General features: G+C 36.5%; 1 protein-coding gene across 3 annotated transcripts in view; it reads left to right on the top strand.

The window, feature by feature from the left end:
• Window positions 1–14,190, top strand: part of LOC122815790 (transmembrane protein 116-like) — a 520,221-nt gene that overhangs the window by 188,367 nt on the left and 317,664 nt on the right. For 2 of the 3 annotated variants that reach the window (XM_044088571.1, XM_044088569.1), the window contains exon 3: window positions 946–1,009. In XM_044088571.1, the coding sequence (XP_043944506.1) occupies window positions 946–1,009 (64 nt within the window). Of the gene's footprint in view, window positions 1–945; window positions 1,010–1,596; window positions 1,739–14,190 lie in introns of those variants that run through there. The other variant, XM_044088572.1, reaches the window with a different exon arrangement.

The following is a 14,190-nucleotide window of genomic DNA, read 5'->3' as shown; positions in this document are numbered from 1 at the left end:
TCAGAAAATGCACGCTAAGACAAATCCTTTTATTCTAGTAACTTATTTTATAACAGCAATGTTTAGGATCTGTTCCTATTTTTGAGCCTTTGCACCTCATTTATTTTACGCTTTATTCTGATTTCTTGAGATAAAGATTGAGAGGTATGCATGCGTCTTAACTGCTGCTGCCACTGCTCAATCGCACAGCCTCTCTCTTTCTGTCTCACGCACCCAAACAATTCCACTTTAATGCACCCAAGCATTCATACACTCACATATGTAGACAAAAACATAAACACATACATTCACACACACACACACACACACACACACACACACACACACACACACACACACACACACACACACTTTTCTTTCTTGCTTTTTTAATGTTTCTTGTAATTTTACACTTGATAAAAACAAAAGTGCTGCTTAGTGAGTGCAAAATAATGACAATCAATTTCGCTCTCATCATGCAAGCTTATACACACACACACACACACACACACACACAAATGCACACACATTTTTATTTATTTTTTTTTTAATGCTATACTCACTAAACAGCAAAAGCACTACTTAGCAAGTATAAAAATAACTGTCGGCATTAGCTTTGTTACAGTCTGAGAAGCTTAATATGCTGCCATGAAGCAGTGGACTTGTTTTTCAGCAGGCATTTACCTGTACATTAACACCTGGCTACAGAACATTTGTTCTCCAATCAGAGGAGCAATGTACAGGATGTCCTTCCTCTAAGGCATTTTATTACACAGTCATATGACTCTGTTCAGCCAATTAAAATAAGAAGGTTTTTCTCCTTTTTCAGCTATCATGTTCATTGCCTTAATGCAGTTTTACAAAATATGGGAACAGTGTTTAATATTGTTTTTTGAATTTGTGTGTTTATTGTATTTTTTAGTTTCACTTTTTAACTACATGAAATGTTTGCTTTTTCCTCCCCAGCCTAATTGGAAGCTGCTCCACTATTGTAGTGCCCCTTGCCAGAAGAAGATGTTTCTCTAAAGAGGTATGTTGACATCTAATAATATCTAGTATGAATGACTTCCACCTGTGTGACGAGAGAAAAATATCAAATACAAATTCAATACTGGTATATTATGTGGAAGTGGTGTTTTTTTTCCCTTTTGTTATGTTTATTTTCTTTCTTTCTTTATTTTTTTTTTTAATTTATTGGGTTACCAGGGTAAAGCACGGTTCACAGCATGACCAGTTGCAGACTCAGCCTGGCTTACATTCAAGCAATAAAAACACAACATTTCAAGAAAACAATACTTATTGCAGATATGGTATAAGTAATGTACACAGATCATTTATTACTTATGAAGAGTCAGACATTATACAATGAAATACTGAGATGAATCCTGTAGATCAGAGCATGTGTATGTATGTGGCATGTGCATATAAATACTAAGCACATCCAGGCAGCAGTGCCATTTGACAGAAAAGCCAGACTGTTAACTTGTATGAGTGTGGTAGTCAGTCTGTTTATGTTTATTTAAGTTTAAGTTACAAAGCCTCATTTCTGATGTGTTTGTGTATAATAAAGCTGCTTGAACTGAACCTATGAATGTTCATCTGTTTTATCCTGACCAGACGAGCAACATGGTATCAGAACCTGGATCAGAAGAATAACTTCTTCAAACCATGAGGTGTAGAGTTGAAAGTGAAGGCAGGCTAAGCAGGTTGAGTAAAACGGAGCTCAGACAAATGAAAAATGGCCAGAAATGAGATAAAGGTAAAGAAAACTACACAAATTATTTATTTGGTAAAGAAAATGAAACTGTGCATTTATAACACACAAAATGCATTATTAACCAAACGAGTAGCACAGAAACTTATTGTTAAGCAAACAAAAGGCACAAACTGCATTATTAATTTAACAAAATGTTCAAAACCACAATATTTGCTAAAACTAGCAGATATATTCATATGAGGCTTAGAATTACCTTTGGCTTGCATAAAGAGCATGTTTAAAGTAAAACTGGCACAATAAAAGTCCAATGAGGATGATAAGAGATTAAAAGGGCATAACGAGTACAATAAAAGGGCAAAATTAAGCTTAGAGAGCAAGGTGACTGCATATATTTTAGTAAAAGACCATGTTTTGGACACAAACAACTATTTTGCATGCATTGACTGAAGCCATTCAAAGCATAAAAGTTGTTCAAAGCATCTTAGTATGCAGTGTTTGCAGAGTATTTGCTTTATTACGGTATGATTATTTCAAAGAGTTTGCTCAGTGCAAAGTGCAGTTATATTGCAAAGAGCAGTCAAAGTACAGTCATTTCGAAAAGTTTCTTGTGCTGTGTGCATTTATGAGCAGAAATATGCCATTTCAGAGAGTTTCTTACAATGTACAGAGTTATTTCGCAAAGTATAGCCATTTTGAAAGGTTCTTGTGCTGTGTACAGTTTATTTGCAAAGTGCATTCATCTCAAATTGTTCTTACTCTGATAAGGAGTGGCTTCATAAAGTACAGTGATTTCAAAGTGTTCTTGTGCTTTGGAGACTTATTTGGCAAAAAGTACAGTTATTTTCAAAGAGTTTGCTGTGCTTTTGGGCATAATTACAAGTACTGGCATAAAGTTCTGGCATATATATTTATATGTATGTGTTCGTACATGATTTCAAGCACCTTCACTACTGTGTGTTGATATGGCAGAGGCATTTCACAGACCAGGTCCACTTGTGTTTGATCGTAATATAGCAGAGAATTGGAGGGTATTTGAGCAAGAATATGATATTTTCATACAAGCAGCTTTTTCTGACAAAGATGCACGTGCATGGGCATTCATTTTGCTTAACTTAGCTGGGTCAGAAACTATTGAAAGAAAACATTCATTTGTGTATGCACCAGAAGTATATGCCGGAGAGGGGGAAACCATCATATTGTGGTACCAGCTGAATTAAGGGAGGACCCTGAGTGCTTAAAATATAAATTTAAAGAAATGTGTAACCCCCAGACAAATTTTACATTAGAGAGGCACTTATTTTATACAAGAGAGCAAAAGCCAGGTAAAACTTTTACAGCTTACATCACTGACTTCAGGAAAAAGGCTAAAACCTGCAGATCTGGTGACTTAAAATATGAGTTAATAAAGGAGAGGCTTATGTGTGGGGTGTTAATAGTGTTGCAGTAAGAAAGATGTTGCTTCATGACAATGATTTAACGTTAAGCAAAGCCATAGAGATTTGCCAAATTCATGAGATCACAGAAAGGCACACAAGTATACTTACAAGTGATAAGAGAAGAGTTTCAGCAGCCTCTAGAGCAAACATAGACAGCATGCAACATGTGGCAAGCAGAAATAGACCTAAATGCATGGCAGCTCCAAAACCTGCAGGTGTGGCAGGGAAAACCCATAGCTTTCTAGCAAGTTCCATGACTAGCTCATTAAAAAGGGCATGCTCAGTACAGTATAAGTGTGAGTCAGCAAAACCCAATTCAAGTCTTATTGTTAACTGTCATAATTGTTGTGCCAATCATGAGTCTAAAAGAGAGGAGTGCTTAGCATTTGGTCAGCAATGCCACAAGTGTAAAAATGGAACCATTTTCAATTTCTTTTTAAATCAAGCAAGCCTCATTGAGTTATTAAGAAAGGTCACTCAAAAAAGCAAGCTGATCATACAGAGAGCTGCAACCTTACTTTTTATATAGATGGTGTATCAGCTTTCAGTGAAAAGGTTAATGCAGTAGATTTGCTGCCAAAGAATGAAGTATTTTGTACTGTCCTGATCAATGGTAAACCCACAGAGCTCAAAGTAGACACTGGCTCAAAGTGTAATGTGATGTCAGCAGAAACATTTGCTAAAGTGAGGGCTGATGAGCAACTTAACTTGGGCAATTGTGCAAAGCTTGTTGTTTATGGAGCCGAAGAGATTCAAACCAAAGGCTCAGTAGTGCTTTCATGCTATTCAGCTGGCAAAGGTTACAGCTTGCAATTTTATGTGGTCCAAAGACCTGTACAGTCACTATTAAGTCTCAGAGACAGTTTGAAAATGAAACTGCTTTATTTTACCAAAGAAGTACATCATGTAAGCACATGTCCCAGTTCCAGCTTCAGTGACGCTATTTTCTCAGAGTATGCTGATGTGTTCGACGACAAGCTAGGCAAACTTCCAGTTGTCTACTCCATGAAAGTAGACCCAGAGAGGTCAGTCCAGTGGTCAGACCAGCAAGAAGAGTTCCAATAGCTATGCAGGACAAAGTGTGTCTATATTATATTTTCGAAAGTTTCAAACATCGAACACCATATGATCGACACCATATGAGCGATGTTTGAAATTTTGAAAATATAATAAAAAAAAAAATAAAAATATATACTTACCTAAATGCTGTAGGCAGGGGGGGTAACCCCCCCTGCAACCTCCATGTGGGGGGCTGTGCCCCCTCATGCCCCCACTACTTAAATATTCCTACTCCGAGATCACACTGCATTGAAGTAAAGGGAAAATATTCCCTACAACGATTTCCGTGTTACGCATGCGAAATTTCAATGTTTCGACCAATCGGGTTCACTCAATACGCGTTCGCCATTTACAATTTTTGATCACGCAATAGGAACCCAGACAAAGTCAAGGTCTAGCTAGTTACAATGGTGCAGCAAGGTGTGATTTGTCCAGTCACGGAACCAACTGAGTAGGTATCTTTCATGGTAGCTGTTCATAAGAAGAATTCAGATGAAATCAGAATATGCATTGACCCAAGAGACTTGGAACAAGGCTTTAAAAAGACCTCATCATCCTATGTATAAAGTCAAGGAGGTTGCGACCCTTGTGCCAAATGCCACTGTTTTTTTCTGTCTTAAATGCAAAGAGTTCATTTTGGCAAGTAATGCTTAATCACAAATCTTCACTACTAACTACATTCTGTACCTCATTTGGTAGCTACAAATTCCTCAGAATGCCTATTGGAATAAATTCTGCCTGTGAAGTCTTTCAGCATGCAATGGAGCAAATTCCTTCAGGCTACCCATGTGCAGTAATAGTTAATGATTAACTGGTTGGAGGTAATGGTGAAGTAGAGCATGACAGAAACCTCAGGAAAATCATGGACAGAGCGTGTAAAGTGACTTTAACGCTCAATCCTGTGAAGTGCAAATTCGGACTACCAGAAGTTACTTGTGTAGATAATTTATTTACCAGTACAGGCTTATGACCAGATCCTTCCAAACAAGCAGCTATTCTTGAGATGCCAACTCCAGACAATGTCCAAGATCTACAGCATTTTCTTGGTATGGGTAACTATTTGGGCAAATGTATTCCTGACTTTAGTGAGTTATCATCATCTTTAAACTGACATGCAAAAATGTTGCATGTCTATAGTTAGAACAACACTGGAGAGCATTTGATAACCTCAAACAGCAAATTGCGAACCCACATACATTAAGATACTATGATGTTCACAAACCAGTAATTCTTTCCTGTGATGCTTCAAAGTTCAGTCTTGGTGCAGTTATTCTTCAAGAGGGCAGACATGTTGCCTATGCATCTAGAACTCTTACCCATACTGAGATGTATTATGCTCAAATTGAGAAGGTTTGTGGATGATATCCTACTGGTATGGGATGGAGAATGCTCTGCTTTAAAAGATTTTTATTACCTATTTAGAAAGTACAACTGACTTTTTAAGGTTTACCATGACTTTCTCCTGGTCTTGCGTGGATTAACTTGATGTAACTATATATCAAAATGACTCAGGCATTTTGTCTACAGGCTTATATAGAAAACCATGTTGGAAGAACACCTTACTAGAGTTTGGAAGCATGTATTCCAGATTTATTTTTCCCAATATAGTGAAAGGGCAATATTGTAGGATGAAAGGAATTTGTAAAAAAACAAGTGATTTGATAAGGCAGTTAGACTATTTGAATAGTTTGTTTTTAGATAGAGGCTACAGTAGGTCTATACATGATAGGATGAGAAATTAAGTGTTTGGTAAAGGTCCATTAATGAAGGGAAGGGATAGACACTTTAATAAGAATAACAAAGGCAATAACCTTTGTTTTACTACGACTTATGCTAATGATAATATTTATTTAACAGAAATTATTAGAAGAAACTGGCATGCTCTTATGATAGATCCTGCCACTACTAGTTTCAACTTTATAGTCTTGCAAATTATTGTTATGAATAAAAGAGGGGGGAATCAGGATAATCACCTTGAGTTAGTAGAACTGAATGGGGATCTTTAAGTTACGAGCACATGTTCAGCCTGGTCTGAACAATTACATAAGCATAAGACCAGGATTGGAGGCGTGACCTCTGAAATAAATTAATTAATAAGTTGCAATAAAGTATATGTTTTATTTTATTTTATTATACAACTCATGGTAGTTGCTATGTATTGTGAACATTTTGAATGTTTTTGATGTATATGTGTTGTAATTGTTTTGTATAACTGATCATTTTAGTTTAAATCGATTTAGATGTTTTTAATTGATTAATTAGTTGCAGGATTTGCACTATTTAAGATGATGAAATGAATTGGTGTTTGAGATCTGAAGAAGCGTGTTTATATACGTGAAAACGCTTATCCTGTCTTGTTCGTGAATAAAATAAATTAATTTTCAGTAGCTTGGTGGTCCTTCCTTGTTTCTTCTGTGGATTATACTTCATTTCTAGGTTTGGACCTTTAAGCAGCAGTGCACGACTTTGGTTTGTTTTATTGTTTATTTCTATTTTGGTTGTGCCTGCAGCTACATGGCTGAAATTGCATCACTAGAATTGGATTTCAGTCCTAAAAGGGCTGATTTAGACACGTATTGGAATAACATTTTTGGGCAACAAGGTAATCCTTTGATGAACTTGGACTTAGAACATCCATCTACACCTTTAACTGCTGATACTGCTGATAACTTTCAAGCATATAGTGCTCTTCTGAAGCAATTAGAAAATGACTTATATAAACTACAGAGGTTGGTATGGCAGTGCCGACATCTAGAAGCTAGCATATATTACCATATAGTCCCAAGAGGAATGAGGGTATTATGTATGCCAAGGTATGGTGATACATACCCAGAATTATTAAAAAGTTGGCAACGTCTTAATATAGACTTGGGCTATCAGTATATGAAGCTTTTTATTGAAAATTTCAATCCTATTGTGAAGGAATTGGCTAATAAGGTAGAGACTTTGAATAAAGATCTATCCAATCGTTTTAAAGGAGAAGTGTATAGTGATATGCTGACCAACATGTATATGAATATTTCATCTTATAGCAACAGGCTCTAGCAAATAAAACAACACAAGATTTTGCTTGACTATAGGGATTTTAGTATGGGGAATGTCTTTGGCCGAGGCATAACACCACCAATGAATCTACAGACCTTTCCCATTCAGCCAGTTTAGCCCCTGTCATAGCTAAAAGTATAGTTGTTCAGCCATCTTTGAATACAACAGCCATGACTCATGAGCCTGTTGCTGCTGTTGCCATCAATAATGTATCCAATGAGCGTGTGGAATCTTCATTTTCTTTGCAAATAGGACAGACACCTCCACCCAGTCAACAAGCATTATATAACATTGCCCCTAATTTGGGGGTCAGATCGAAGTTGGTGTCTACAGTGAACTTGGATAATTTTTTACCGTTGCCTGTGAAGGTACGTACGAGGCCTCAAGGGAGATCCAACAGTCAAGGGTGTCGGAAGAGGATGTATTCGGGAGAAGGCAACAACCTGGGGCGACGCACCAGGAGATGAGCGACCTGATTTTCAATTTATCTAATCATGTTCTTACCCCAGTGGAGTCCTTGTTATTGAATAAAGGATTATCCTTTATTCCTTCTACAGGTACTGATGTAACTGCTTTACTTGTTGATTTGAGGTTATTTGGACGAAATCTTGTCCTTAAGTTGCTATATAAGACTGATTCTATAAAAGATGAAGGACATGGTTTTGGCTTTAAATGTAAGAGCCTATATAACCCTATTCTACCTGCACACATAGAATGTTTTATAAAAATGTGTGAATGTGATATATATAAACAGTTTTTTGATAAGAATTTGCATAAATGTTCTTATTTTAATTTAAATGTTGAAGAACGTGAAGCTTTACGATGTCCACAGAATAATGCTAAACTAGCTGTTAGACCAGCAGACAAGGGAGGGGGCATCGTTTTGATGAATTATGAGGACTATGTCAATGTGATGCTAGAAATGCTACAGGATTCAGTTACTTGTGCTATTATTGATAGTACATGCTTGACGAACATATTAAGACAGGTTCGTGATTGTCTTTATGATCTATTAATGTGTAGACAGATAGACCATGAGTTGTACTGTTATTTGTCCATTGAACATCCTCTTATTCCACACATAAAGGGTCTGCCAAAAATACACAAGTCTTTATGTTCGCCTCCAATGAGGCCTATTGCCTCTGGTGAGGGGTGGGTGACTGAAACAATGTCTGTGTTCATTGAATCTAAACTAGGACCTATAGTTAAGGGTATACCCACTATTCTGAAGGATACCATACAGCTGCTTAATGATTTAGATTATTATACAAGAGAATCATTACCCTCAGGAGGTATCTTGGTAACATTAGATGTGAAGAATCTGTTTACCTCATTACCTAATGAATATGGCTTGGAGGCAGTTAGGGAGATTCTGTATGAATCAGGGGGTATTGATAATAATGATGCTTTGTTACTGTGTACACTATTACACATGGTGCTTACTAATAACATTTTTATGTTTGATGGTCAACTTTATTTACAACAATGGGGTGTTGCTATGGGCACCCCATGTGCAAATTCCTACGCTAACCTAGAGGTTTACCATTGGGAGAAGAGACATCTGTTTGATTGTCCTTATTATTCACAAGTCCGGCTGTATAGGCGGTTTGTGGATGATATCCTACTGGTATGGGATGGAGAATGCTCTGATTGAAAAGATTTTAGTACCTATTTAGAAAGTACAACTGACTTTTTAAGGTTTACCATGACTTTCTCCCGGTCTTGCGTGGATTACCTTGTTATAACTATATATCAAGATGACTCAGGCATTTTGTCTATGGGCTTATATAGAAAACCATGTTAGAAGAACACCTTACTAGAGTTTGGAAGCATGCATCCCAGAGTTATTTTTCCCAATATAGTGAAAGGGCAATATTGTAGGATGAAAAGTATTTGTAAAAAAATGAGTGATTTGATAAAGCAGTTAGACTATTTGGATAGTTTGTTTTTAGATAGAGGCTACAGTAGCTCTATACTTGATAGGATGAGAAATGAAGCGTTTGGTGAAGGTCCATTAATGAAGGGTGGGAATAGACACTTTAATAAGAATAACAAAGGCAATAACCTTTGTTTTACTACGACTTATGCTAATGATAATATTTATTTAACAGAAATTATTAGAAGAAACTGGCATGCTCTTATGATAGATCCAGTCACTATTGAAATAGTTGGCATAGCACTATGCTTTGTATACAAGAATAATAAAAATTTAAATTTCATTTAAAGTGGCTTCTTTGTAATGGTGACACTAGAAGAGTTAGGGTCATTCCAAGTGATATCACTGGGGGTCTAAGAACTGGTACATTCCCCTGTGGGCACTGTAATATGTGACAAGTGATATCCACTATACAGGTATTTCACCATCCAAGTCTGGATTTTGTATTTACTCCTAGGTTTTGTGCTATTTGCAGTAGTATTAATCTAGTATATCTTGCAAGGTGCAATTGTTGCAACTGTTTCTACGTTGGCAAAACTACAAGGAGGTTAAGGGCTAGAGTATATAACCATCTTTATGATATCACAAAATTGAATCAATAGAATGCATTAGCTAAACATGTTGCACAGTTTAATACACATAATTTCAACTTTATAGTCTTGCAAATTGTTGTTATGAATAAAAGAGGGGGGAATCAGGATAATCACCTTGAGTTAGTAGAACTGAAGTGGCTCTTTAAGTTACGAGCACATGTTCAGCCTGGTCTGAACAATTACATAAGCATAAGAACAGCATTGGAGGCGTGATCTCTGAAATAAATAAATTAATTAATAAGTTGCATTAAAGTATATGCTTTATTTTATTATACAACACGTGGTAGCTGCTATGTATTGTGAACATTTTGAATGTTTTTGATGTATATGTGATTTTAATGGATTATGAATTCTAGTTGTAATTGTTTTCTATAATTGATCAATTTTAGTTTAAATCAATTTAGATGTTTTTAATTGATTAATTAGTTGCAGGATTTTGCACTGTTTAAGATGATGAAATGAACTGGTGTTTGAGATCTGAAGAAGCGTGTTTATACACATGAAAGCGCTTATCCTGTCTTGTTCGTGAATAAAATAAGTTAATTTTCAGTAGCTTGGGGGTCCTTCCTTGTTTCTTCTGTGCAGTTATTCTTCAAGAGAGCAGACCTGTTGCCTATGCATCTAGAACTGTTACCCATACTGAGATGCATTATACTCAAATTGAGAAGGAACTTTTGGCAATTGTGTTCGCATGTTCGAAGTTCCATGATTATATTTATGGCTGAGCTATCCAGATAGAAACTGACCATCAACCTCTAGTCACTATTTTAAAGAAGGGTATGCATTCCACTCCAGCAAGACTACAAAGAATGATACTCAAATTGGAAAAGTATAATTTCAAAATGGTCTATACAAAGGGTAAAATTCTTTATCTGGCTGAAATCTTATCCAGATTGCCCAGAAATACCACGGAACAGCTTGATGCAGAAAATTTAGATTTTGATGTCATGGAAGTGCATAATTTTTCTACCACAAGACTTGATGAGCTGAGAGATCATACAAAGACTGATCCTATTTTGCAAAAGCTCAACCACTTCATCAATGTAGGATGGCCATCAAAGCAATCTTGTATACCGCCAGAAGTACAACCTTACTTTCCATTCAGAGATGAGATGCTGATGGAAAATGGTATCGTTTTCAAAGGTCCAAAAGTTTTTGTCCCTACTTCCTTACAACATGAATACATTCAGATTTTACATTGTGGCCACCCAGGTTCCAATTCTACGAAAAGAAGGGTGAGAAGACTAGTATTTTGGCCTTCTCTAGCAAAAGACATTGATAAAGTGCTTTCTTCTTGTTCAGTGTGCAACAGTACACTTTTGCAAAAAGAGCCACTTCATCTAAGCCGAATTTCTGAACTACTTTGGTCAACAGTAACCACTGACATATTTGAGTGGAACAGTCAGCATTACTTAGTGTTGGTAGACTCTTATTCAAACTCATTTGAGATCAATTTGCTACCTAACCTAACATCCAGTGCTGTTATTACTAAGATGAAACATCATTTCTCAGTCCATGGTAGTCCATACAAAGTTATTTCTGACAATGGTTCTCAGTTTACCAGTCAATTGTTTCAGGGATTTGCTAAAGAGTGGCGCTTTATCCATGTTACTAGCAGTCCTGAACGTCCACAATGAAACAGCCTTGCTGAACGTGCTGCGCAGAATGGAAAGCAATTACTGAAGAGGTCAAAGTGTGACAATACTGATATCTTCTTGAATTTACTTAATCTCAGAAATATACCCAATGACAACATACTTGGCTAACCTGCTCAGAGACTTCTATCTGGTCAAACCAGAACAACCTTGCCTATCAGTTCTAGTTTGTTGGTGCCTAATGCTAAAAACAACAGAGCAATCAAAGCCCATCTTTTTTAAGAAACATTCTTCTCAGAAGTCCAGCTATGATAAAATGAGCAGATTTCTTTGTCCGTTGAAAGAAGAAGAGACAGTGAGGATGCAAACGGCAAAAGGCTTTGATCGAATTGATCAAGTGAGAGGTATATCTGCCGAGCCGAGATCCTACTTAGTGGAATCTGAGGTTATATCTGAGGGTATATACAGGATAAATCACACACATCTTCTTCCTGTATCAGAAACAATATTGCAGCATCATACCTGTGATACAGACTCTAGATCTCAGAGCAACCCTGACAATGTTCATACCAAAGAACATGTTGCAGTATCCATTCTCATTCTTGATGATGTCCCAAATGTCCCCAAAGTTGAACATTTGTTGAAGACAGTCCCCATAGTTAGATCCAATTCTGACATTTATGTTACACAATCAGGTTGTATTTGTAGACCTAGTGTAAAATACACAGCAACCTGGACATGACTGTTTTATATGTCTGATTTTGTATAATTGCATGTCAAATAATTAGCTCTGTATAATTACATGTCAAAAGATTATTTCTGTAAATTGCATGTCATTGAATACTGTCATTACATGTATGGACTTTTCTCAAAGAGGAAGGATGTAGGTCATAGTGTGTGTATGCACTTTTAAGAAGCATTTCCAGATGTAGCATGTGCATATAAATAGTGAGCACGTGCAGGCAGCAGTGCCATTTTGACAGAACAGCCAGAGTGTTAACATGTATGAGTGTGGTAGTCAGTCTGTTTATAAGTTTATTTAAGTTTAAGTTGCAAACCTCATTTCTGATGTGTTTGTGTGCAATAAAGCTGCTTGAACTGAACTCACAAATGTTTGTCTGTTTTATCCTGACCAGACAAGTGACAAATCCCATAATGGAATTTCAGTAGTACCCAGCTTATGTATCAGCACAGATTGATATCAACAAGTAACCTGATGACACACAGTACAAGCAGAAGGTTGTTTTTGATCACTGTCTCCCCAACAAGAGCAAACCAGATGTGTGTGTGTGTGTGTATGTGTATGTGTATGTGGGTATGTGGAGGCACACCCTGCCATTTCAGATAATTTTTCAGCAGAGCTAACACAATCCCTCTAAGAAAGAGGGTAGTTAAAGAAGCTTTGACATGATCCTCTCACAGCCAGCCACTAAGACTTCCCCAGCCTTTACTACCACCAAGGAGGTATAGCATCACTCACAACACAGGCAGCCACAAACTAAGGTTAATTTAAAAAGCCCTAGTGAATTAAATTCCTTAGTATTGTATCCAGTTAGTGGTTTATTAGAGAGGTGTACAGAAGGTGTTGCCATTGACTGTCTGAAATTCCTGAGCTTTTTCATACCCACACATACTGGACAATTCAGCAGAGTGACAGAAGGTAAACAAAACTAACTTATATGATGTTAACCAAGTAAGCTATATTTTGTCTCCTATAATATTTTTTAAATCGTGTAAAAATCCACATACAAGAAAAATGAAAGGTATGACTCCTATTGCTTAATATGGGACATTTGAGAGGTGTGAATCCTGTTGTGTAAAGTGACATGTTACCTTCTGCACATGAGAAGGCTGAAAATTATGAATCCCATTGTGAAATGTGGGATAGCAGAGAAGGAGGAACAAAAAAAAAGTACGGCTTCAGGAAGGGCATCAACATGGAACCTCCAATAAAAGCAAAATGACATGATGAATAAATACTGTTAACAAAATAAAAGTTAAAATTGATGCTTAAGCCTGGAGTGTTCTTCACAAATAATCTGAAATACAAATTAACTATTTTTCAGGTTATTTATAATGATGATTCAGGGGCAAAATGTCAGTGTGTATTCATAACTGACTTTTGTCTTAAAAGATATGCATTCTGCACTGTAGTGTGAACCCATGACCTGTTTGAGACAACTGGGATGTATGAATTCTGTGCCATATTGTGCCATTTCTATATGGCACAGCAGAGAAGCATGTATCCCGCAGTGTAAATCTCGACAGTGTTTGCCACAGCATTAGTGTAAAAATGTGTACTAACTTTAACCTTAACCCTATTCCTGCCCCAAACCTTAACCGTACACCGTACCTTAGAAAAATCCTTTCTGTAACACCACCACTATTCAGACAAATTAGGTCTGAATGGTGTGGGAGGGTTATATTGTGTAGATTGCAAAAGGAATTTGTTTTCCTTTTCAGATTGTTTGGATGTTAGATATTTTTGTTTTTGGTAATGTGAATGTTCAAAATTTTTTGTTAGTCTTATTTGTTGATGTGTTAACATTTCAAACATTCATGACATTTGACCATATCCATCCTATCAAAAAATAATTATTAATTATAAAAGAAACAAATTATGTACAAGTCATGGATAACAATCTATATACTGCTAAGGAGGACACATTCAGAACTATTAACATTTGAAAGCTTTTTGATGGTTCGGTCTTTAGGTACTGCATTAAGTACTACTAATATTTAGAAAAATATTTTCTTATTGAAAAGTGTTGCAAACAGTGGTAAAGTAATGACGTATTAATTTCCAGAGTCCAGGTTGTCAAATACCTTC

This window comes from Protopterus annectens, chromosome 11.part0, assembly GCF_019279795.1.
Source record: "Protopterus annectens isolate FY-2018-M chromosome 11.part0, PAN1.0, whole genome shotgun sequence".
Lineage (NCBI taxonomy): Eukaryota > Metazoa > Chordata > Ceratodontiformes > Protopteridae > Protopterus > Protopterus annectens.
Note: the sequence above shows the minus strand (reverse complement) of the source record. Positions and strands in the feature narration are given on the sequence as shown.